The sequence below is a fragment of the Ciconia boyciana genome, chromosome 16, assembly GCF_034638445.1.
Source record: "Ciconia boyciana chromosome 16, ASM3463844v1, whole genome shotgun sequence".
NCBI lineage: Eukaryota > Metazoa > Chordata > Aves > Ciconiiformes > Ciconiidae > Ciconia > Ciconia boyciana.
In genome coordinates, this window is record NC_132949.1 from 11,943,972 (window position 1) to 11,970,328 (window position 26,357).

The following is a 26,357-nucleotide window of genomic DNA, read 5'->3' on the forward strand; positions in this document are numbered from 1 at the left end:
GAAGCCACTGCAGTATGGATCCGTCTCCAAGGCTGGGTCAGCAGCCAGATGAGAACACCTACACAGGGACCTCTGCAACGTAGGCTGACGGGGTAATTTTACTGGTGTTGGATGATGTGGAGCAGCATGAGAGAGGTGAGATGTCTTGCCTGTGGGCTTCATGGATGGTTGCTGACAGCAGAGGAAAGAATAAGGAGTAAGCATCTTTGTGTTCCCTTTCAGGCTCTGGTGGGATGGGTTTCTAGCAGTCAAACTCTGCTGGGAAAACTGGTACAACAAAACAAACTATTTGTAAGTATTGATGAGATGACAAGTCTTCAGTGGTTCTCATCTAAGTCCTTGTTAGTCAGTTGTGTCAAATGAGTTTGGACTTTGTGGAAGAGCCTGATGAGTAGGGGAAGAAAATTAGGTGTCATTTTGGCTTAAGAATGGCTTTGATGCTGTCTCATGAGACTTTCTTGTAAGTAGTCTATGGAAGCATGGGTTCAAATGAATAATTTGCAATAGATGTGATGTTGATTGGATAATTCTACTCAGAAGTTAGGAATTGGTGGTTCATAATTGGAATAGAAGGATGTATTTTGTTGAGCTCTGTGGGTCTGTCTGGTTCTGTTCAGCCTTTTTCTTAAGGATGTGGATGATGAAGTACACAGTGCACTTATGCAACTCCCATGTAATACAAAAATGGGAAAGACTGCAGCTAGGTTGGGAGTAATTCTAGAACTCCTCCAAATGATCTTGACAAAGTAGAGGGAAATTCAGTCAGGCTACCTGCAAGGGGTGACTCTTCTGTAAGGGTTAATCAAATTAAAGATGAGTCCATCCAGCTCTGGAGTCCCGTACAGGAAAGACATGGACCTGTTGGAGCAGGTCCAGAGGAGGGCCACAAAAATGATCACAGGGCTGGAACACCTCCCTTGTCAAGCAAGGCTGAGAGAGTTGGGGTTGTTCAGCCTGGAGAAGAGAAGGTGCCAGGGATACCTTATTGCAGCCTTTCAGTACTTAAAGGGGGCTTGTAAGAAAGATGGGGACAATCTTTTTAGTAGAGCTTTATTGTGATAGGACAAGGGGGAATGGTTTTAAATTAAAGAGGGTAGATTGAGACTAGATATAAGGAAGAAATTTTTTTATAATGAGGGTGGTGAAACACTGGCACAGGTTGCCCAGAGAGGTGGTAGATGCCCCATCCCTGGAAACATTCAAGGTCAGGTTGGACGGGGCTCTGAGCAACCTGGTCTAGTTGAAGATGTCCCTGCTCCTGGCAGGGGGGTTGGACTAGGTGACCTTTAAAGGTCCCTTCCAACCCAAACTACTCTATGATTCTGTAGTGTATAGAGTCAACTCTTAAACATGAATAGACAGTATAATATTGTGGAAAAGGCTCTGTACAAGCCAGTGTTGTTTGGAGAATATGCGATGCTTCATTATGCTTGGCAGCAAGGAGGAGACTGCGTGCACGTTGGGCCAGAACTCTTCAAGGTAATGTGGACCTGGGGAGAGGGCCCAGAGGGTAGGTAAAAGCATGATTTAAAGTACTGAGGGGTGATACACCAGGAAAGATAAACTGCTGGGAAGGTGAGTTTAAAGAAGAGAAAGCTGAGATGGGAACACAAGGTTCTTGAAGAATGACACAAGCTGGTTTGAGAGGGGAGGGAGAAGGCTTTTGGTAATGCGACTGAGTCGAGGTCAAAAGGAGCAGGAAAACCATTCCAACAGCAGTGAAGTGGCCTGTGTCAGGAGGTTGGGAAGTTCCTGTCGTGGGACATCTTTAAGAACGTGTATTGTTCCTGACAACTTGAGCTGAGTTAGAACAGGAGATGGACTAGACAACTTATTTTTGTTGTGACCTTCTCTAGCTCTTTCTTTCCTGTCTCTTCTACAACTTGGCTTCCTTGAGACTTCTCATTCTGCTGCTTTTATTGAGTTGATCTTTAATCTCCCCTTCTGAATGTCTAATTCTCACTTTTGAAACTGCCCGTCAGTATTCCAGCGTTCTTGCTCAAACTAGTTCCCCTTCTGGATCCTTTTCCATCTCCTTCTAACCTCTGTGTGTCTTAATGTGAAAGCATTGGGGTACTGTAGCTCCTGAGGCCACTGGAGAGTCTTAACGTGGAAAAAACAGCATTGTTCTGAAATGGCAGAGATATTTTGGCTGAAACTTTAATTTTTTTTTTTTAAATTCATCTGGAAGCAGACATCCAAGTTGGGAATCTTGAGCCTGAGTCGTTAAAGTTTTTCGTCATTTTAAGCAACCGAAAATAGGGCCTTCTCATGGGAAGCAACAAATGGCCTTAACAGCGGGTCACGCTACCGAGCCTGTGTGTATATTTTTGTTACGCTCTGTGTACACATAATACTGGGAGATGATACTTTTTCTTTCAGTATTTGTTTTACAGCTTGATGCAGCACTTACAGAAACAGATAAACCAGCAAGGCACAACCTGGATGAGGATAAAAGCATCGCACTTCTGAAATCTGACTGGGCTCCTACATACTCACACACATACACAATGAGTCTGTCTGGCCTCTTGGCATGGTTAGCGTTTTTCCTTGAATAGTTCAAGCCGTAAAATAACTGTTCAACATTTGTCTTCTCAATTATGTGGATTTTTCCACAGTTAGTCAATCCCTACCTCACCCACACCGTGGTGGGGAGGGGGGAAGCTGTCTTCCTTCATCTGTCTTCACGGTGATCAGAAATGCTGGAGAAATTACTGATGAGGAAAAATGAGTTTCTAACTTTTTTTAAGCCTTTTAGGATTTCTCGATAAGAATTATGATCTTAAACATCTTGTTTGTTAAGTCTCGTCTTTAGTTTTCTCGCAGGGCTTATGGAAAGCTCTAATAGGGATATAAGCCTCAACTTTTAGCAAAAGAGAGTTCTTTTTCCCATCTGCTTCTTCAGCCATTTGATTTAATCTGTTTAAAAAGAAAACAAAACCTAGCTGTAATTGTAGATATTTCAACACTCTGATGATATTTTTCCGTGTTAATTTAGCTTTTCCCCCTGTTCAAAAAATCTCAAATTGAGACCATAGAGAAGGGATTTATTTTCCTAGCCTGCTTTCCTACTTTCTTAGGGTGGCTGTCTGTCATGCATTGTAAAGAAGTAGAAAGGCACAAACCCAGTCTGTTCTCCTTTACAGCCCCTTTTTGGTAAATCACATACCTGTCTGTGGGCAGCTGAAATTATATATCCTAACCTTACAGTTGCTGCCTGCAGAAAAGAAAGGCAGGAAATAAATTGTCCCATGCAGAACAGCCTTTGCTAGAAGATCTAGGAAACTGTTACAGGAGTTTCTGTATAATTTTATTTATTTTACCCTTGTAGATAATACCATGGTATTATATCTGGCTCATTCTCCTTGAGTACTGTCCCTGTTTTTTGGCTGAATCAGGGAAGGTTTTAATTGCATATTAGAGACAGGGTCCCAAACGCTTTCTCGCTTGCTCCCCATAAGCTGGTGTTCAGTGTGAACAGGACACATCCGCTTCACCGTTTTCAAATGATGACATATCACTGTCTCTGGGCAGTATTTTATTCTCAAATCGTTAAGCACCACTTAGGCTAAAAATAATGTTTTATTTTAAAATATTTGCTATTTGTGGCAATGAAAGGCAGCTTGAGTGTTTATACTTCAGTTTGTACTTTAAAAGGCACTAACTTTAGTGCTTCTTCTGTCCCTTTCCCTTTTCAGAGGATTTTTTGAGGATTTATGGGGGCAAAAAGTGGGTGACTGCTCTGTCCTGCATCACTTGGTAACTTGCTTGCCTAGGCATATTGGAAAGAAGGTGATATTCAGGCTTAAAAGAAAGTCATGCTTGGTAGGAACCATATGCTCTTGCGTCATGGTGATTTCGGTGAGTGGGCTGTTGGATGCTTAATAGGCTTTTAATAGATTTCCCAGAAAACTTGTAGGGTCGAAACCTGAACGGTTACAACACAAGGGAGAATTAGAAACCCATGTTTCTGGGCACGTTATTATCGTGAGGTATTGCTGGAATCCGAAGAGTGCTTTGAACTGGATTTACTCACCACCAAGTGGGTTGGTGAGCGCTCTCTGGCAGATTCTCCTGGTTTTCCCATTACCTCCGAGTGTGCTTCCAGCTTGTCTCTCCTCCCGTCTTTGCACGGAGATACTATCCTCGCTGTTTCTCTCCTGTTCTCCTAGACATTGAGTAGAATATATTGTTTCTCTGATGCTTATGTCTTAGAGTCCTTTGGTGATTATGGCTTATTGTGCCCGAAATCACTGGTGCTGACTTGTTCAATGTTAGACTGGTGTCCAGCACAACTCAAAATACCACGCAGTGTTTGTTGCTCCCAGAGAAGTTGGGCACAGTTCATAGGTGCGGCACTGTGGCCGAATTTGCCTTGCAGTTTTGAAGAGCTGGATGTTGGGCTTTTAAGAAAGTTTAAGTGCCAGAGTTTTGCCTATAGGGTTTGTGGGAGCTGAGTTTTTATGGAAGGATTTTAGCCTCTTCTGTGTTAGACCTTTAATGCCAGGGAGATACAACGTGAAAAGCAGTTAGGATACAGTGGTATGGAGTTCAGGTGAGATGGTAGAGCAGGATATACTGTTAATTATGAAAGCTCAGGTTTTGAGTTGGAGGTCAGTCGAGATAAGGGCAACCCTTCCTGCAGCCTGGAGGGGTTGTGCTTGATGTATAGTGAACCATTCAAGGTGTATGCAGCAGCAGGTGAGAGCGTGGGTGGATGCAGTGAGGAGGCTGATACCATCTACTCTACTCATTACTCCCAGTGGTGCTGGGGAAAATCCCTTCCAGACTGGTGCTGAGGCTGCTCCAGCCCCGCTCTCTTACTGAGCAGTCCTGAAACACAGATCTCCTTGGGGCATCTATATTGAAAATTGATAGACTCTAGCACGTTTATCAGTCGCCAGGCAGTTTCAGTTCTTTGCTGATCTGTTCTGCAATAAATAAATGTAACATATGGAATCGCTTTGGTAATCAGCACCTCTCAGAACCAGAAAATTAAGTGCAACATCTTGCAATGCTCTGACCATAGCAAGAACAGAAAGCAGGATAAAGCTGGTTGCTCTAAGTGCTTGTGTGCAGATGGATCTCTGTATTTGAATGGGAAACGTGGCTTTCTTGCTTGTTTAAATACTGCTTAGATATTTGTAAAATCTGCTGTTAGAACCAGCCTGGAAATGGCAGGTAATACTTGGCTACGCTCAGGCATTGAAATCGGCCCCACGGCTACCCGTTTGTAGGATGCATGTACACAGATCATCGCAACTGGATGGAAGCAGAAATAAGTGTTGGGAGCAATTGCTTGCTCAAAGCTGCGTTTCAGTCATAAACATAATTAATGTGACATAAACATGGGATGCTTTTAAAATGATGAAGTTGATACCTTAAAGCATGCTGAGATCACTTAAAAACAGAGAAATAATTGTACTATAATTATTAGTATAAATAAAATAATAAAGTAATCCCCTTGCAGGGTTGGGTGGAATAAGTCTTATGAGCGTAAACTTTTTTTGACTTGCTGATGTATTAAAATGTGTTTTATCCCTATGCATCCCAAAACAAATAAGGTGATATAGGTATTATCATGTTTGTGCCATGTATTGTGAAAAATACTCCGCCTTGCTGCCTGACTCCAGTCCTTTTCTATTGCCCTGATGATCTCTGGGTATGGATGTGATGTTCATGGGGGCAACAAGTACTGCTTTTGTTGTTAGACATCAAGAACTAGAATAATCCTCCCTTATGACAGTAGTACAGGTCTTGGACATGGAAGCAGACAAGATTCCTCTTTACTCTCTCCCAGCAGAGTTTTGTAAGAAACACTTTTGCATGAAGGGAGTAAATCACATACTTGAAAAAAGATACCGTACTATGAACCGGCTGGCGTCAAAGTGCAGGGGCACTATCAAGTATGTCTTTTGGCTGTGCAGATCACATTGTTCTGAAATAACTCCAGTGGTGTTTGATCTCGAAATCTTGTTGGAGATTTTCTCATGGAACCAAGTTTTGCTGAAACATGCTGCTCTGAGTTCAGAGTCTTTAGTCTGAAACATCTGGGCCTGACAGCTTTTTTCCAAGCTCAGGGTAGGAATTCAAGGGATACCTTTGTCTGTGATAAAGTGATGGGTTTGGCCCTGGGATAGCGAGGCCACGGGGTTCCCAGTTCTGAAGCAGGATACCCGATGGATTGGCCGGGGGACTGGAGACTCCAGGGTTCCCCGCAGCCACTTGGCTGAACCTGCTGCATCATTCTCCCTTTGGAGTTAGCAGAAATGCTGGAAGGAATATTGGTTTCAAGTAATGCCAGAGACTTGAGAAGGTTGGTTTTGGTCTGTTTTGGGCAGATCCCGTGTAAAAATAAGATAACATTTGGCATGAACTCCCAAAATGTTTTTTCTATGTAACTCTGACCTTTGTGTTTATAGTGCCATGTTGAAACTAGAGAGAACAGCGACACAAGACAACCAACTACCACTGACAAAGCCAGCCAAATCTTTGTGTTAGTACCTGATTGCAAATGCACATGGTTGTGATGCCCTGCAACAACACTGAGGAGAGGCGATCGGTGTCCAGTTCCTCCCTTTGCAAAGACTGCAGAGCAAAGTCTCGCTTTTGGGGGTGGAGAGAAGATTTTGTTTCTTACTGGTTGTTTGTCATAGGCTTTTTTTGTGTGTGAGAGAATTATAGTGGAAAAAATGGTGATTCAGGAATAAACTTGTGAATTATTTATTTTAGTGAGTTGAAACTTTTCTAATTGTTTTAATGTTGCAGAGGTCTGGTATCTCTGCTGTGGCATAGACATGTAGTGCTGGAGGGTACTGATGCTAGCCTCTGAGATGGTCCTTAGTTTGAGGAAAAATCTGTCACAACTTGGCTGAGCTGACCTCTGAAATCTCCTTGAAGATGCTCTGATAGAGACCTATTCATTTGTCCGCTTAGTTTTCTCCAGCTAATGTTTCCCTGAGCAAGCTTTGCCTTGGGCTTGCAGGGGTAAGTAGGACTTCACCCTTGTCCAGGGTTCAGAGGCCGGGCTCACCAGGTGGAGAGAAAGCAGGAGGTGCCCGTTGGCACTGCGGCGTTCGGCAGGAATGAGCTGCGAGCCAGGACGGTGTCTCGGGGAGGAGGGATCATTCCAGGCTGGATCGCCCAGGACAGTGCCCCAAGCAAGCTGGGGGACTGGGCTGGCAGCTCTTAATTTTGCTGTTCTTTGCCTCTTGAACTCCTGCATCCCACCTGGGCATCTTACTGATGTAGCTCTGCTTGCAGTTAGGAAGTAGCTCTGTTACCTGCTGTTATTTTGGAATGTCAACATTTTCTGTATCCCTGTGTTATCCAGTTGCTATGCAACAGGGTGTGGGTATTGCATTACTGTAACTGGGTTTTCAACCAATGTTTGTAGATAACGTGGGTTTTTGCCAAAGAAAATTAGCAGTGTGAATTGAACTCTAAGGTGGCCTTCCGAAACGTGGTATTTTAAATGAATAGAAAATCAGATAAGCTGGGAGGAAAGCTTCCTTCTGGTCGAGCTTAGGACATAGACTACTTTTTATGTAATAGTTCCCATTATAAATAAGTATTTTCACTTGGAAATTATTATTGGGACCAAGCTGCCTGTGGATGGAGAGGGAAGGCTGTAGCATGGTACACATTCATGTGCGAATGATCAAAGAGCTTGTGAGAATTTGGGCTGGATTATGCATTTGCTGGTACTGGTGCATCTGTCTGGCAGCTGGGGTCAGTGTTGACCGGTTGGGTTTTTCCCGCTGTTTTATGGTACTTCACTAATCATAGGTAATTGTAGTGGTGCTTAAACTTGAATAGAGCCTATTTAGCTTAAGTGTAGTACTTTCCACTAGTTAAACTGCTGTGACTTCACTTCTTACGGAAAAACCTCCATTTGATGCTTTGTTACAATAGGAACTGTAATAGTTTTGCTTATGGGTAATGTGGGTGGTGTGTTTTCAATGAAAGGAAAATTACTTTCGTAGTTGGAGACCACAGGACTTTTGGAAGGGAAGGTCTGAAGGTTTGTATGTGAAATCAATGTATTCCTCCTTTTTGTTACAGGGCGACGCCTTCATCCACGATGGTCAGTGCTTACTCTTAAAGCAGAGAGGTTGAATATTCAGTGATGCTGAGCATGAAGGAGGTAGAAAAGCACTGATAGGAGAGGTTCTTCACATCTGGGTGTTGTGTGGACTGAAAATGACTTTTAGTAAATGACTCTTAGTAACCTCCTGTTCTTCCAGAGTTCATTGTCATTCTGAAGACTTGTCTAATCCCTCCCCTCCAGTTCTGTTCTCTGCTTTCTGAAACTTGTTTTCAAAGTTTTCTTGTGCTGGACCAGAACTAGAGACAACAGATTTAACCTGATCGTTGGTTTTCCTTCCTGAGCTCTGTATTGCTTCTCTCCAGGGCAGGCCGGGTGACTGTAGGGTCTTTACTGAGGATCCATTTCTTGAAATCTAAGTCTGCCGATGTGTAGATGTGGCAGGACTAAGGTGGGGTGGGCAGCTATAAGGTGCACGGTTAGGAAAGGTGGTCTGGTGCTGCTTGTTGAATCTGGGCTGGTGGCAAGGAGAAGCTTGCTGGGACTTCTAGCACAGCACTTCACAGCCTTTTGGGCTTGCTCTGCCTCTGGGCTGCTACTGACAGAAAATAAGCTCATTTTCCTTGCCATGGAGCCACTCGTGTGATGTGGCACAGAAGGCAGATGGGAGAGACTGACATCTGAGTCGGGGCCCAGTTCCACTTCCCTGAACACTTGAAACAGGTTTTATCTTTCAGGCAAGGTGCCGGAGAAAGGAAACCAGCGCATTTAGTCGACTTTTGCACTGACCTGTGTCAGCGTTCAGGATGGAAAACCTTGTGATCTGTCTCCCCACGTTGCAGTTAGATGCCGAAGAGGCACGTTTCTGTTTCACTTCCTAGCATAAGGGAACTCTTTGAAATGGAAATAGAACCAAAATCTGCTGTATGCTTCCTAACCAGCTCTACATCAAACTGGGATTCATGTTGGAAGAGAATGGCAAGAGAAATTTTGTTAAGTGGTGGAAGGTTGCACCTCTCAAGCAAACATAAATCAGAAACATAATAAAGCTGATTTAAAATAAATCTTATTGCCTTATTATAAGCATAAGACAAATTTCTCACTCTACTTTCTGTTGAGTAGTCACAGTGCAACTGTGGTGGCATTTCAAACAAAATTTTCACGGCTGAGGGATCTCCTTATAATAGGCTGCCCTTGTAGGAGAAGTGATGTGCCAGCCCATTGGAAACTCAAATTGTCTGTTCTCGAAACGGCTGTGCTAATTCACTATTTTCAGTAGGACATACGTTGTCGCCCAGCTGCAGTTGGGAGTTTTGCAACTTCCCCTGTCTTCTGTTGCTCTTAGTGGTATGCAGGCTACAGATCAGTGACAACCGACAGCTATTCTGAATATCTGTGTGGCTGTGTGTGTTTATTCTGAAGGTAATGTTTGTTCCTCTGTCCCTGCTGAAAGAGAAGGCTTTGGGTTTTTGTGAATAATGGAGAAAAAACAGTAATGGGGGAGGGGATGGGACACACCTTTTAAAGAGAGCATGTGCCAGACTTGCTCTACTTCACACTGTTTTCAGCTTGATAACAAGCTGAATTAGATTGTTTAGGATGTGTGGAGTTTTGCCTGTTTTTAAAGGTGGTTATGTTTATTTTTTATCATAAAAATCTTTACGTATTTGATGTGGAATGGAATTGAAGGATGATCAACATTCTTAGCTACAAAGGTGAAATGCAGATGTGAACCTGACCCTAACTGTCAGACAGCTACAGGAATCATCTCTGTAGGAAGGTAAATAAAGTTTCATGCACAAAATGCCCAGGAACTGTTTTCTGTGCTACTCTGCAAGTCCTGGTGGACATTTGCTAACATCATCTACTTGGTTAAGAGGACCTTAATTAGTAGATATGAATTAGTAAATATTTGCTGGCTGTCCATTGGACTGAAGATGCTCGGCTGTTCTGCAGGACTCGGGGACACTTGATCTATCGGAGCATGTCAGGAGACCTTGTTTGAATAAAGACGGAGGGAAGTGGTGTGGGACCTCAGGATTTTTGTGGCCTGGCTTCTTGTCCAACTCATTAACATCGTCCATGCTGTTAAATTGTGACAGCTGAACAGTTTATCCTCTGAAGTTTGTAGGAAGATTAAGAAAAACACTCTCATTTCAGAGTTGCCAGGAGCCTTTATAAGGAATGTTTTAAACAAGTCTCCCAATACAATGTTTAAAGAAATTTGAAGGGGAAAAACAGTCTTAACAGGGATTAAATAGAGCAGCTGGGCATTAAAAGCAGCAGACATTGTCTGCCTAAAGTCATCTGAATGTCCTGACGTCACCAAAACACAAACACAGCAGAAAAGCCATTCTTCAGTTGTGGGATAAAAACATTTCATAAACTGACTGGCACTATTGACTTTAGCAAGAGATTTGTTTTTTTGAAAGGGGGAAGCTTTCCAATAGTTCTTGCTAACAGTTATTATATGATAATAAGCTGCAGACACTGCACAGCTGTAGTCCTGCCTAACCGCCCTCGATAACTCGGGCTGTTGACCACTGCTCCGCTGAAGTTCCCATCAGATCTTCTGGTGTTTTCGAATCAAAGCGGTGGTGATAACCACTGAAATTTCAAAATCTAGATTTGCTCGGAAGGTCCTAGGTAAATTAGGAAGATGTTTCATTGATGGCAGTGGCTGTCAGAGGCTAATTCTCTTCTTTCTGCCCGAAAACTGATTAGCTGCTAATACAGATGGCCTAAAGCTGTCACGAGTGCTGTAGTGATCACTTGTGTATCAGTCTGCTTTCGTGTTTCTTCCCGCAGAGGGGTGGATGCTCTTGTTCTTGTACTCCCAAACTAAAATCTTTTTTTTTTAATGCCAGCTGAAGGAGTTGGGAGTCAAGCTGGTGGTTGCTGCTGCGAGTGTATGGTAACTTCTATACGGTGAACAGCAGTTTGGTGGGGTAAATTAATTCAGTGCTCGCTGACGTTATTCACATGCAGTCTGCTTTTTTGATCTGTTTTAGGGATTGGAAGACTCCCTTCTTCTGGAAAAAAGGGGGAGGAGTGGGGGAAGAGAAATCCAACAATTTAATACGTTTCCATGTTCCTGTGTGCCTTTCCCCACATCCTAAACATGAAAAATATCAGTAAGTTTCCCTTTGGCCCTGGGGGAAGAAAAAAGGAGTCTCCAGCTGGAATTCATGAAACTTTGTTGAACAAATGAGCGGTGTCATGGGTTTGTGGCAATCTCGCTAGAGCACAAGTGGCGTGCTGAGAGTGAACAGCCGTTTCATGCACACTTAAACTGTCCTGAACCACTAGCCTCCCCAATAATTCTTCATCCTTTCCATGTGGGAGAGAAGCACAGAATAAGCCATTTAAAGAGGAGAGTTAGAAATCAAAAGGTATATTTTATCCTTTGTAAAAAGAAGGCACTGCTTTTCTTCTTGCTTTTAATATTGCCTGAAATAATGCATGTATGTTATTTCTGAGGTGCTTTTTACGCGTGGGGTCAGCAAGTGGCTGGTTTGATGATCCTGCAGTCCTGTGCCTGGCAATGATGCTGTTTCAGAGGAATGTGTTTTTCTCCTCCTAGACTTCTCCTTAAAACAATTGCCCAACTGTTTAAAAAAAAATGTGCCATCTGGAGGGGAGGAGGAGATGAAAGTGTTCCTTCCCAACCGCAGTGCTGCACGGCAGAGAAGCCTCAGCAGGTTGAGCACATCCAGCTACTCGGTAGTGAAGAGTCTCTTCCCTCCGGTCTTATCCTGGGAGCAGGGTACCTGCCTCCTGGGTCTCTTTCTCCGTCCCAGCAATGAGATGCACTTAATGCACCTCGGGTGTGTTTTGCAAGGTGCTGAGCCAAAGTTTTGGCATCGCTGTAACGCTCGTGTCTCTCTAGCACTGTGACTCAGCTCCTCCAGAAGCGTGACTCTGCTCATTTGATTCTCTTGCTCCTGAAAATGGCCCTGAGTGTTTTATTTTTTTCCTTAAGTTGATTTATGACTGTTGCTGATGAATTCTTCTCCAATGAGAAAATGCAATAAAGTAAATAAGGGAAGGAGTAATGTTCTGCGTCCATGTCTTCTCATTTAAACTGCTCTCCGCTCAGTGAGGCTCTGCTGATGGGGAATAAGTCGTTGACCGAGAGATGTGTAGTCGTTTCCTGCCCCTTTCAGGCAGGGACACTGAGCGCTGGGTGGTCGTGCCTGCATTTTCTTGAAGTAGCTGTCCTAAAACTGTTTCTGCGCTTAGCGTGGCCCGTTCTTGCTGAGGTTACCAAGGACAGTGTTTGACCCCTGCTTTGCTCTGCTTAATGTGCTTACTACCCTGTTTCTCTTTAATTAATCTAGTTTATTTTAGTTATCTCCTCACTTGTACTTCCTTTTCTCAGTAAGTGAGAGGGAAGTTGGTATCTTTTCCAGTATTTTCACTGGAAATGAGTTCCCTTCTTGGCATTTGTGTAGTTGGTGGTATTAATAAAGTATGTGTATACGATCAGAGAATGAGAGAAAAATGTCTTGTGTGGGTTTCTGCATTTAGTAACCAAAGCCCTTCTTAGCAAACAGCTCTGGCTCTTGGGTGTGCTGTTTTCAAGTTGTTGAATTCGTTACAAGAATAATACAGGCATGCCTCTGCCTTCTCTGCAGAAGCACGAGTTGGCCGTGCAGTCTGCAAGCTGAGGGTCCAGGAACCTGCTGTGGTTGTACAGCACCAAGTGTGGTACCAGCGTCAAGCGGTCCATGATGCCTTCAGGTCAGGCAGCTGCTCCTGGGGATGCTGAGCCCTGGATGGTCTGGAAGAGCCGTTGAGGTGAATTCTTTCCCGAGTCCTCTCCGTATGCACAGGAAAGGGAGTCTGCGTGTGCTGAGCAGGCAGTAACCTGGAAGCGAGGCCAGCGGATCACGGCGCGCTGCATTCCTCCAACTACTCCCTGTGGGTGCTGTGCGAGATGATGGATATTTCAGCATCTTTGTTCTTTGTTTTCCTTCTAACACTGGAGGAGTTTAAATCACTGGAAGAGAGGGCTTGACACTTCTCCAGTTACACAAACAAGTGGTGCTGCACTAGCTAAAGCTGAACAGCATGTTTTCAGGAGAGGTGAGCAGAGACCTCAAATGCCGTTCTTTGGGAAAGGTCTTTCTCCAAGTCACAGCTGTGACATGGGCGTTAAGGTTATAGGTATTGCAAAAATTGGGACGTTACTGCGGAGCCTGGGATGCTTTCCAGTAACAGTGTGTGCCTAACGAGGAGCTTATCGCCGTGTAGTGTTTGGGCCTAGATCCTGAATAAAATATACTGTGTGTTGTCAGATGCTTAACTAAAAGAAAATAGAAGATATTGGCTTACCTTTTAACTTCTGCTGGTTCTTTCTCTTAAAATAATAATTCTCGGGGAAATATTAATTTGTTCCAGCTTCCATGGAGCAACCCCCTGTCCCCCAAACCTCAATGAGGAAAAATACGACTGCGTAGGTGCAGCTTCACCAAAGCAGGAGATATCAAGTTGCACATTAATTTCTGATTCTCAGCAGTAGCATGTGGATTTAGAGAAATCCAAGCTGTGGTATCAAAGGTGCTCTCTCCCATACACCTAGGAACAACTCCGCTTGTGGCTGCTATTGAATAGTTGTGGTCTCATGGTTGGAACTTGGGACTTTCAGTCTTGGCTTGCCCAAGGACTCGCTGTATGTCTTTGTGCAGGGCGCTCTACCTTTCTCTTTGTTTCTTGACCCCCAAAAAAGGTATTTCCCCTCTTACGGTGTTTGTGAACCTTAGCTGCTCTTCGCTGCTGCTGCTGCTCTTTAGCAAAGTTAGTTTGCTAAAAGTCTGTGGGATTCTTTGATATGCCATGAGATACCTCTTGCCTGATCCTTCACGTTTTCTTCAACATGGTTCAGATCATCGACTGATGATCATGGAGTTCCTAAACTGTGGTTGTGAGCATGAAGCCCTGAGTTTATCTTTGATCTAGTGGGCTGCAGCAGTTGACTGACTGTGTCCTGAGCTTGTCCCAAATCCGACCAAGTATTTGCTGGTTTGATGGGGAGAGAATCGGCGTAACATGGAGCAGGTGACAAGTGTGCTTGGGGCTACTGTGGCAGTTGGAGTCACTGCACCTGGATACAGCTTTGTGAAAAAATTTCTATTAGTTTTCTGGTTCTTGTTCCAGAAGAATGAATTGGAGGAGAAATAGGCCCAGAGAAGAAGTGAAGGCTGTGGAGGGCAATGGAATAGCAGAGAGAGAGGCTCTGATGTTTCGGTTGTGTAGCCTGGCCAGATGTGGATGGATAGGAGATACGGTTTGCTTTCTGTTCATGTTTTGGCAGTAAAGTATCAGGGAAAGCAACTATGGAGGCTGAAGAAGAATATTGGTTCAAGAAAAAATGGGAATAAATTGACCATAAATAGTACAGACAAGAAAATTACTTTTCTTTTCTTTTTTTTGTTTTATTTATTTTTTTTTTAACTGAGAGTTAGGAAATTCCAGAGTAGCTTCCAGGAGAAGAAATGGGCAAAAAATTATCTGTTTTTAAGGTGGAGTTCAGTTTACTAAAGAGTTTATGTGACTTGATAGGAAGGGAACTGGCCTGGATCTTCAAGGTTTTTTGGGATTTCCATCTGAGAATATGTGCTGCTACTTCAAAGTAACAAAAAAAAGCTAAATCATGTTTTAAACTTATTTTTTAAGTGTATAATACGATAATAATCAAAAAACAGCTGTATTTTGAGTCTACAGAATGGCAAAACCAAGTATCAGTTATTTTAATTCTTTTATTCTATCAAGAAATATATGTTTTTTAAAAGGCCACTGGATTGTGTAATGCATAAAGATGCATCCAGGAAAAAAAATTGCAGTCCAGGTAGCCTTGAAGAAATCTGTGCAGTCTCATTACAAGCACTGGGGGGAGTGAAGGAGATTACCATTAATAATTTTTAACCTACATGAGCATGCATTATGCTGCTAATTTTTTCCTGCTGCTGAATTAATGTCAATGTTGAAAGTATAAACATTTCCCTGAATAAAATTTTGTTTGGTTTGCCTTGTCCCACAGATTAACAAATCTGATTACTCCATTTAAAATTAATACCCCAAAAATTCCCTAAATGAATGATTCACTGTGAGGCCATGAGCAGATGTAATTATCTATGAAAACTAATGAATCGTGTCGTTAGGATATCTTTCCTTGCAGCTGTCTGCAATTAATATGTCCGTCAATTCTGAGAGTAACAACATCATAATCCCAGTGTATAGGTACCGCTGTATCGCTGTTCTCCATCAGTCTCTTCAACAGTCGCACCGAGTAATGAGGAATTCTCCGTCACTTTTTTTGTTGTATTTTTGGAAAATGAAAAGCAATGAGAATGTGTTTTGAAAATACTCAAGTGGTGGAGTGGTGTTTGGTTTGACTGCATCCCTTTCACATTTTCCAAAACAGGGAAGCCTTTACAGAAATCAATTTTGGTGAGGATTTAAAGCTTTTCCATGCTAATTTTGTCTGTCAATATTCTTAGCTGAGATTTGGGTGTTCACGTGGGAGGCTTTTGCTGAGCAGCTATTTTCCCGTGTAAATCAAGTCCTAGTTTGCTCAGGGTGGTACTTTGGTACCTACAAGAGCGGATGAAGCAGTTTTTCCACTCTCCGGTTAAGCGGTGGAAGATGTTGAGTCTTTAACAAATAGCTCAAATATCCTGTAAACAGCTGAATGAAGAGAGTTAAGTAGGTACTAAAGGAGACTTCCAAAAGCCTGGAGAGGAGGGACTTTCTCTTGCTCAAGTTTTACTGATTTGATACCCAAGTGGCCCTGCATCACCTGGTCCTCCTTGCCTCTCCAACAAGTCAATCTGCTCTGTAATTATTTTCATGTTAATTATTTTATCTGTCAATAACTTAAGTTTTCCCAGGATGGGGTAACGTAACAAAAGGGTACTAAGGCAAACATAGGTTCGGAACAGATGCACCAGTAAGTTGGTCTCTGTTGGTTTTCTTGGATGCTGCGGTTGGGCTGTGTACAACAAGCCAAAGGGCACGCAGCCCTGGGGAGGTGTTGCTGTCAGCGCTGGAAACATCTTGGAATTTAACTGTGCAGTCAGTGGGGAACTGAGAGCTGCTGCAAATTGTGTGAAAATAACCTCCATAGGTAGTTTACCATGTTGCAGAATAATGAACTTAGAGAAAGGTACCTGGAAGGAGGGATACGGTTCGGACTTCCAGGGTTAATGTGGACAAAGACCATGGCTGCAAGACTTTTTTCCCGCGACGTGGTCCCTGGTCAGAGTTGAGAGATGCCTGCGGGACGTGAAAAGCTGTGTAAACGTGTTTTGGTTGAAGACCTGTGCAGGAGGAGGGGAGATGTGCATGCCTTGCTCTCCTGACCTGCAGGAAGGGAATGGCAGCCTTTGTATGTGAGCTTTTGCTAGCTGACCATATCCCAGCGAGGGTATTTGTTGTCACAGGGAGTCTGGCTCATTTGAAGTGGTTACCCCTGCTAGAGAAGAACTCGCTGGTTCCTTGTACAAATTGATCTCCTGCTGGGAATCGAGTCGTTCCACCTCAGGCTCACAATAACATTGGCTCTTTTCTGCATTGTTTGACTGCTAGGGACATATTGATATGATCTCCTGCAAGGAGAGGCTTGGTTAAAATGAGGATTAAGAGGGAAACCGAGCAGATTGCAGGGTATTAACAACTTGTTCGCATTCCTGGGGCAGTAGGAAGAAAAAAAGAAGTCAGGCTGCTATGATTTCAGAAGAATGTTTGCTTTGTGATCCCGAAGCCTGCTCGGTGCTGCTGGAGAGACACGGTCCACAGCAAACGCTGGGCTGCGGGGATGGCATTTAAGGTATGAGGCATCTGTCAGGCTGTTGATTTCTGAACACCTGTAGTTGCAATTAGCAGCAATAAAAAGGAAAGTCACCAGGCTGGATGAAAAGGGGGGAAAAGTTAGAGTGAATCTAACTGATAGAGCGGAGAGGTGAATGTGTGCGGCATGTCCTCTCCCTTAATATGAGGATCATTGTAAAAATACCAGAGTTAATTTTCAGTCTGTCTTGATGATCAAAGCCAGACAATACGGGATTTTCCTGTGGGCTTAGTGGGACTTCCTATAAAAGGACTGCGTAACGTTTGTTTATGAAAGTGCAAACCTACAGAATTACAAAGAGCAGGAGTTTACAAAGGAGCAGCAATTTTTGCTTTTCCCAGTGAGAGTGCGATCGAAGATACACGTACGATGTGACCTCAAAAATAGCGTTAGTCACCGTGTACAGAAAGTAAGATGGTTTGTTGTACCACCTGTACTGCACTGTGTTCTCTTAGCTATTTTAATAGCTAATTAATCTTGATTTGCTTGGATTTAAGAGGCTTTTTTTCTCTTTTGGCACATATGTGCAACCTATTATACCATAAATCCCACACATTTCAGCAAATGTCATCCTGATTGTTCCCTGCAGCACAGCATAGTACTAGTAAAACACTCAAGGTCAGGAACTTGGATTCTTTAACCACTGTATTCGAGGAAGCCAATTTATTGTTCTGTCGCAGCAGAAAAGGGTAATTTCTTTTGGACCTATATCATATTGGCAGCCAATCTAGAGAGGTCAAAATTGCCTTAACGCTGTAGGTTTTGAGGGTGCATTAATCTGCCTTAATAAATTAACTGTTGCACCTCCCTGATGCCAGCACGGGGCATTTCTGAGTATTTAGTGTTTTTATTGTTCCTCTAGAAGCGTGAATTATTTTTGTGCACTCAGTCTTTGACCTGTGTCTTGTATCCTAAAATCGATAAAAGTATTCCTTGTACTTTTTAGTTCTGTCTGTTAAAGGGTTTAAAGCAGTTTGCCTGGGGCTGGAGGAAGTGACCTTCATATCAAATAATCCTGACTTGGCAAATTGGGGTTTTGGGTAGCTTTCTTGTGGCTATTTGTGCTGTGAAAGCTGAATAAAAATTTGCAACTTGAAGTCTTAAAAAGTGAATTAGGTATGTGTTGACTCGAAAGAGCCATTAGTGTGTCCTCAGTGTGGGATGTTTCTTGTTTTTCATTGCTGCTTAATGTATAGCTATTACACAGTGTCTGACCTCTTCCCTGGGTTGTTTTGGTGGGCCTGTGAATGAGATGTCAGAATAATAATGTGAATTAAAACATCTTGCATAAGAGAATGACTTTCCTGCTCTTTTCAAAAGAGGAAAAAACTTTAAAAAAAAAAAAAGAAGAGGGAGACTCCTCTCTTAATTTGCCATCTCTCTAATACTTTTATTACGTTTCCTCTTGCTTTATTCTTAATATTTTAATCTTTTCAAGCATGTATCTTCTAGCGGGTTTGTGTTGTGCCTGGAGCAGAGTGTCAGCGTGGCCCTTCTCCGTGTCGCTGTCTCACCCGCGGGCAGGGAGGTGTGGAGGAGCTGTGACCGCTCTGGTAGCTTCTGAGCAGCATCGTGGAAGAGTTGGCTTTTTTGTAAGGCACATTTAGCCCATAATAGCTAAATGTTCCCTATGGTGGTCATACCCTTCCTAGCTAAAACAGAGCTTACTTAAAATGTTTTGTTAAGATTATTAGGTGGCTAAACCAAACTGTTGTAGATATTCCAATTCTCAAATGTCTCCTAAGTTATGAGCTCAAAAGCTTTTTATTTCCTTTTTCAGAACGCTTTGCAGTGTTTTTTCTTCCTTGTAGTCTGTATCAGTTTTTCCAGTGCTTACTGCTCACAGGTGGGCTTGACTTTTTAATCAAGAATTGCTATTTTCAGTCCACCTAATAAGCTCCTGAGAAGTGCTGCGTCCTGGGCTGTACAGAGAGCCGTGTTCTGCAGTGTGACGCCTTGTTGCAGAGGCTATTTTACAGCATATCCCTTTCATAAACAGAGTAGGCTTGTGGTTATGTTGACAGCTTGACGCTGCCATGGCAGTGACTTGTTCAAACTTCCTAAAACGCTCCTGTGAGCAGAGCAGACAAAAGGGAGGCATGGGCAGGACCTCCCGTAACTAATTGAGGATTTGAGAGGAGGTTCAGTTGATAAAGAGGGGCCAAACTTGGTCATTGCAGATGCTAGAAACTAGAGAGAAATATTTGGCATCAAGATCATGATGCTTGCGTAATCGAGATGCTTGTATAATACAAATTTTGTATTGCGAAATATACTTTTGTATACTTGGTATACTTTTTTTGTATAGTGAACTATCGTGCAAGGCTGAGGAGTCTTACTGGAATAGAGGAGAGCATACTGGGACTGTAAGGAGGAGCCTTAAAAAAGATGGGAGCTTTAGCAGTAGATCCTGAAGTGAAAAGAAACCTCTGAAGTGGTTGAAGGTAGAGCAATATTCGGTGCTGGTGGTGTGCAAGAGGGCAAGGGACAGCTCTGCCCAGCCTGGGGAGCTGCAGGGCTCGATGCAGACCTGCCGAGTGCCTCGGGCACGCCGCTCTGTTTTGCAGGGAGTGCTGGAGAGACTGATAAATCCCTTGAATCCTGGGTGGCTGATAGAAGTGTAACCAATGGCCATTTCAGTCTTTAATTAAAAACAAACAAACCAACCCCTTACACTGTGCAGATTGTCAGCATTTTACATAGAAGAAATACTAGTGAACCAGATGAGGAGATGGGCTTCTATTTGTTCAGAGTTTCAAGGACTTCAGTGATAATCGTAACTGGGGAAGAACCCAATTATATGATCTCTTGTGAACTCAGTATTGCTGAAAATACAAGATTAATGGAACTTAAATGGCACAAGCATAGGCAGAGCACTGGTTCTCTGCGGGGCCCTGGCAGGAGTTCTGCAACTGCTCTGGGAAACATATTACATCATGGTTTTCATTAAAAGTGTGATAAGCATGCACAGTGTTCTGCAGAGGTTTTGAAAGCTGACACAGATGCATCAGTCCCTAAAAGTACGTGACCCAGGATTACAGACCAGCATCAATGTCCTTGGCCTCGATAAGACTAGGAGTCAGAAGGTAATCCAGGCAACAAAACCGATTTAATCTTAAGTGGATCTATGCGGGGGTCAGGGGGTAAAGTGCCATCAACTCCTTTCCTGGCCTGGACAAATGCTAAATTCTGTTAAATTCTGGCCCCTAAATTCATGGGGCCAGACTCCCACTAGTGATGGGAGATCTGAGCCAAAGGGATATAGAGTAGGTATAGGTGAATTGAAGGAGAAAGTGTACCAAGTATACCAAAGTACTGCATTTAAAAAAAAATGCTTGTGAAGAGAGGAAAAAGATTTATCAGTTTGGAGTGATGGGCTCAGTTTCACTTGGCTGAACCCCAGAATTTAGGTGGTAAAAATGGCTGGGGCTCTGTCCTCGCAGCTGAGCTGAGGTTTGGCGCATCTGGAGGCAGCAGGGGAGGGACCGAAATGGGGGAGAAGCTGCGGCTGGTGGGAGGACGCAGTGCAGCCAAAGTGCAGCACGCTCTGGCTGTGCTCTCTTGGGTTTCTTGTGCTCTTGAGGTCTGTTCTCCTATTTTTTTTAATTTTTTTTTATCATTCTCTAGATACCACCCTGGAAAAGCAAGGTGCTGTGCAGCATGTCTTGGTTTTGGTAGGTGGTTACCGTAAAGAGGAGACGCAAAGTGAGCTCTGCTGTCTTTCTCTGAACCTTTCTCACGGGGAGCTGTAGAGGGATGGAAGCTGCCTGCCTTTGATGCCATCTCAGTGCAATGGATTGCATTTTTGTGGCTTGCAGCTCCTTGCTATCTTCCAGCTGCTGTTCAGACCTCCCTCGTAGCTGTAACTCCCCTCTACCTGCTCTTTTATACCTGGATACCAGCGCTTTACGTTAGAAAACTGACAACTTTGAAAATTCCTTCTTGTTCTGCCTTGCAGACAGGCACCAGGGATGCATCTTTGGCGGTAGCAGTCCTCATCCTCCCAGAGACAGCTCTGCAGGGCTTGGCCGGGTGGCGCGGACTGACCGTGCTGGCAGGCAGTGCTGCCTTTCCCTGAACGAGCCGCAGCTGTTGAACTCAGCACCTTGGTCTTCCTTGTCCGGGGGCCAGTTGGTGGGTAACCACCCCCAGTTGAAATCTGTTAGTGCTGGTCTGACAGCAGGGGCCAGTCTCGCAGCAAGGAGCTCTTGAGAAACTATTTATCATTCTGCGGCTGGAGGTCTAGTCCCCGTGCTGCGCGAGCTGCGTGCTTTCCCCAGCATTCCTCTAACACCGCGTGGGACACGGCACTGAACCTCTGGAGTCAGCCCCGCTAAGCTTCAGGGAAGTCACCAGCTCTGAGGGAAAGCATCAGTTTGATTTAGCTGTATTATGCTTGTGGGAGTTAGTGCTGTTGCCTGCTCTTCCCTAATTAATTAATCTAAATAAGTCATTTCACCTGGCTGCTGCTTAGCTGTGCTGTACTGGTGGCAGAAGGGAGAGTAACTGGTAGGCTGGGACGCTGGAAATCAGTGCTTCTGGTCACGTTAAGTCAGTCTTTTGCACTACAGGCACATGCAGACCAGACATCTCAAGTGAATCGCTCAGTGTTGCTGTGATTCTGTTTTAACACACTTTTTTTGTGCTTGAGTGCATAAATGACAAAACGTACCAGGAAGAGAACTGCGCAGAACAAATCGCTGTGAATGCCAGCTCTTTAAAAGTGGGGTGTTCCCCTGCCTTCCCTTTGTGTGCCCTGGTTTGGGTATGTCTTGAAGGGACACTTCTTGTAAGCTTCTGGTCACTCTTGTAGCTTGCTTAAGCATAGAACTTTCTTTAACAGTTTGCATGTGACGAATATCGGTTTATGTGAACACTAATGATTTATTACTCATTGTCCTAAAAGTAAGAATCTGATAGTGGAATTTGGGGATGTTCCCTTAGCTTTTGATGTATAGGCAGAAGATAAAGGTGCGTTGTTGCTAGTGGTCTCCAAATGATACTGTATCATACCATAGCCAAGCCAATATCATCCCTGCAGTAGTCTTGCTAAAGCACCACGACTGCAAATGAGAGATTTTGTGCTCATTTAGGTGCTGCAGTGGAGAAGAGCTTCTCCAGAGAATGGAGGATTTGGGCTCAGGGTCAGGAGTTGATCTATGAGGAGAGCCGCTGCTGGGGCAGCAATGCCGGCTGCCCTGCCCCCTTCTCTCTCTGGGCAATGCAAATTGTCCCAGAACTGGTGACTAGAAAATGAATTAGCTCCCGCTAGCATTATATTGTGATTATTGCCAGGGACTCGTGGTTTTTCTTTTTTCTTCTAGATCAGTCCCGGTTTGGAGAAGTGGTAGTGGGCTCAGTTCTTCTTGTCCCGTGCTCCACGTGGCCTCCCTCGTTATCCCACCCGGGACTCCAGCCTGCCCTCTTTGCTCCTGGGATGCTCTGTCCCTTTGTGGACACAGCTAAAACAGAGACAGCGAGCACGAAGGGCAGCTTTCCTTTTAATGAAACACTGTCCACCATGTGTTTTCTGCTGATGACATCCAAAGCGAGTACACGAAGATCTCTCCTATCCCTGTTTTCAATCAGGAAGTGAGGCAGAGACCAGCTAAAGAATAAATACTACCTCAGATGAAACTTAATCTGTTTTTAAAGAACTCCCTCCCACTGAAATGGAGCTTTTTTTTTCTCTTTTTTTTAACAGTCCTACTCTGAACTCTCCTGGGGTGTGTCTCATCCTCACTTAACTATGGTCAGGTTTTTTTTATTCAGAGTTTCTAGAAGCTCCATGGTTTTCCCTGTTACGCATTTTTAATTCAAAATGCCCTAGTGAGCCTTTCCTTTTCTGAATCTTCCAGAGTATTCCATGGGGAAAAATTTAAAAAATAACATGTAAGCTTTAAATAATTTACTATGAGAGTAATTGGGTTTATACAGCAGTTCATAAACCTTTAGCTGGTAAAAATCAAAGTACCTTAATCTGAAAAGCAGATGGGGGGGTTGTCAGGGTGAAGGCTTATAGAGTTTTCAAAGACAAATTGTTTAATTCCATCACCGGCTAGGAAAATAAATAGTTCTGCTGCTCGATTGAAAACAGAAACATCTTAGAAATGAGACTTTCTTAGCTTTCAAGCATTGTTCGTTCTACAACAAAGAAATCAAAAGAAACTTGGTGGAAAGATGTGATGGAGTTCTGGTTTATGAGAAATGAAAGGCGAAAGCTTCTAAACCACATTTTACTATTCTTACTGAATTTTCAAGTGCTTTTCCTCCCCTCCTTTCAGGGGCTGACACTCTGTACAAGGCATCTGTTTTGTGTGAATCAGCGATGCATATGATGTCTGTAGGTCATTTCCTTCTATCAAGAGAGGTGGCAAGACTAGCCATAGTCTCTGCCTAAATACTAGAGCGGTAAGTGTGAGACGCTACTCCAAAATCCCACTTTTCAATACGGCGAAACTGTTTGCAGCAGATTGAAAGCTGGGAGCCATGCCTTGCCTGTGTAATGAAGGCTGCATTTGTACCCCCATATTAATGCTACTCACAGGCCAATCAGTAGTATCTAGCCAGCACATCCCCTTGCAAGTGATGGTCTTGCTTTAGTTGGGCTAATGGACTGATGAGATCACCTCTAATTTGTGTATCAAGCTGGTTTGTATCACATCGTTCAAAAAAAGAAGGGGGGGACCCCCCCCCCCGCACAAAACAACAAAACCCTCTTTATTTTTTTTCCTGCTGGACTTAAAAAGCTTGCATTATAAACAGTGTGCTCTGCCCTGTGAAAGCGATGTTTTTTGCTCGGAGCCATTACCTCAGCCAATAAACATCAGAAAATGAGCGTTCGTTTTGGCATTTGGTTTTCATTTACTCCAGAATTATGACATGCCGGTATAAGTAGCGTTATCGGTCCGTAAAGGAGGAGATGCCTGGGAGATGGCTTGTGTGCTGAGCTAACTCGGTCGCCGATTTGGGGCTTTAATCTGCTCTCTGCATCCACAGGTGCACGCATCATTCTGCTTTGGCCAAGAGAATGAAGAAAACTTGAAGTGAGAAGGATGCTTAGAGCATGTATGATATTTTGCTAATTGTTTAAACACCTGCAGCCCTAAACCTGTAAGAATAAAGTTTCAAAGACCTCTGAGGGCATATATCTGTTTTTTCGGGGCTGGATGGAGTGGAGGTCCCCAAGCTTGTGTTAGTGAGCTTGAAACATGGAAACTTGGTGCATCCAGTTTCATCAGCGCTGCTTGGGGTGGATGCAGCTCGGTGTGGGTGATGCTCCAGGGCCTGATCGCAGGGTTGGTGGTGCACAGCGTAGGTCAGTGGTAGTGACCCTCCTGAAGCTGACGGTGATTTGAGCTGGTCCTGCAAATGTCATCCTGCCGTAGTACTAACCTGGGGCCAGGTTAGCTTCTGTAGGAGCTTCTGCAGGGTGAGCTCTAGGATTGCTACATGGCCTTGTGTGCCGCCTTCTTCTGCAAGGATGTTAAGCACTAAATCCCACTAGGTTATATGAGGTTATATGTGTTGTTCCTCCCAGCGTCTTAAAATTTCAGCTGCAGAAGAGGGTGAGGAACTTGCTGGAAGTGAGAACAACCAACTTTAAAAGGCATTTAAAGTAGCTGAACCCCACATGTGACCGTGACAATGGCATCTAAGAAGCCAGGCTGGACTTTTTATAAGTGTGCTGAGGACAAGAAAAGAAATAAGAGAAATTCCCGTGCTTCTGTGAGGTTGTTCTCAAAGAAGTCTTCTCTTGGAGGCTGCTGAAGCACCCTGAGAAAAGCAGCATCTTCTGTCTGGCTTGGGCTGTTCTCTCTTAGGTTTTTGTGTTGCACGTTATAACACTGACAGCAGAGCAGTTCAGCAGACAGCATGTTTTTTGTGTGTCTTCTCTTGTAAGTAACATCTCCAGGACATTCAGAGTTTGGAAAATAGAAGGAGAAAGTAGGAGAGGAAAGGGAAGCTGGTGAGTTGAAGGTTTTGTTCAGCCGAGATTTCAAAATGCTTTGGGTATTACCTAGGAGGAATGTGTTTCAGGCCGGCTGTGTGTTCAGATGATGGTAGGAGAAGGGTGTCAAGCTTTGACAGGTGGATTTTCAGTGCTCTGTTTAAGCCTCCTTGAGAAGGAGCCGATGCCTTGTGATCACAGCTTGAGGTAGAAAATCAAAATGTCTGAACCAATCTGGGCAGTCAAGTTGGAGGTCAGGGAACAGGACTGACATGCCAGCTGGCCAGGCCGTCCCTTTTCTTTCTGCCAGCATATTCGCTCTCCTCAACCCCCTCTTCTCTGTTTTTCTCTGTGTTTCCATCGCTGTTGCCTATCCCTTTGCTCTCTGTCTTGTGGCATGGTATATATACAACCAGGTGGTACCTGGTGGCTCACCTATATAGTACAGCAAGTGTTAAACCCTGGCAATGACAAGTTTTTAAGCTGGGCAGTGAATATCGCCACAAAGGTGGTCATTGCTGGTGTAAATGTCCTAGCCTGCCTGAAGCTCACCCTCCTGACCTGCAGGGCTTCCCTGAAGATGCTTTGACTCTCGGTTGCAGTAGTGCAGTGCTCTGTAGTGGATATAGGAACATAACCGCATGATGACGTTTGTGCTCTTTGGTCAAATTCTTGTCTGTTGTTTATTGTCCGTTGCCTGTTGTAACGCTTTTTGCCCTGTTTCAAGTGTTGACTTTAACTTTTGGATAGCTGCTTCTGGACTGTAGACTGGAGCAGACACTCTTCTAGTGGCTTATCCGGCTTTTTTTCCATTTTGAGACCTGCGCCAGGAATAAGCCACAGCTCTCCAGTGTCATGAGTAGTGAATGGGGTATCTGTGTGTGCTGGATGGCAGAGGTGTTATGTTAACCAGTTTAATTATGCTGAGCACTTGATACTAAGTGATGAAGGAGAAATGTGTTACTCTAACGAAAATATCTGTCACAGAACATGGCAGTGCGTCTTGTTTCAGCGTGACAAAAAACAGGTGAGCAGAAATAGTCAGCTGCAGCTGGAATAGCTATTAACAAACATGCCTGGCTGCCAGAGTCTGCTCTCTGAGCCGTGAAACCTGATAAGACTCGATCCACAGCCCTAATAAAAGGAATTTCCATACACAATTACTTCAACTAAGTTTTAATCTTATAATAGTGTCTTTTGTTGAAAGGTCTGCAGATAGAAGACACTGGGTAATCCTCCAGCACCTCCCAGAGAAGGGATGCACACAGCGTTGTCACGGCAGGATCAGCTCCGGGGAAGGCGAGAGTCAGGTGCAGTGTGTGTTGTCTCTTCCCCTGACCTCTTGCTTCTGATGCCCTCGGGAGCAATCGGACATGGATACGCATGTAGGTGTAGCCTGGAGCTTACAGACTCAATGCACAGAAGGTGGAGAGTACAAGATGGGGAGCGGAGTGGGAAAAGTTGGTAGGTAATATCACAAAAATAGTAGAGGAAGCTGTTCTGGTGGC

At 43.9% G+C, this 26,357-nt stretch overlaps 1 protein-coding gene across 7 annotated transcripts in view; it reads left to right on the forward strand.

Moving 5' to 3' along the window:
- STX8 (syntaxin 8) overlaps positions 1-26,357 on the forward strand; it is a 106,477-nt gene that overhangs the window by 24,043 nt on the left and 56,077 nt on the right. Inside the window, exons 7-8 of one of the 7 annotated variants that reach the window (XM_072881156.1) lie at positions 23,183-23,309; positions 23,898-24,012. The exons of 2 other annotated variants lie outside the window; for them this stretch is intronic. In XM_072881156.1, coding sequence (XP_072737257.1) covers positions 23,183-23,298 — 116 coding nt within the window. In that variant the 3' untranslated portion in view covers positions 23,299-23,309; positions 23,898-24,012. Of the gene's footprint in view, positions 1-8,064; positions 8,147-8,784; positions 9,031-11,058; positions 12,049-22,222; positions 22,654-23,182; positions 23,310-23,897; positions 24,013-26,357 lie in introns of those variants that run through there. 4 more of the 7 variants (XM_072881153.1, XM_072881157.1, XM_072881160.1 and 1 more) reach the window with 4 other exon arrangements.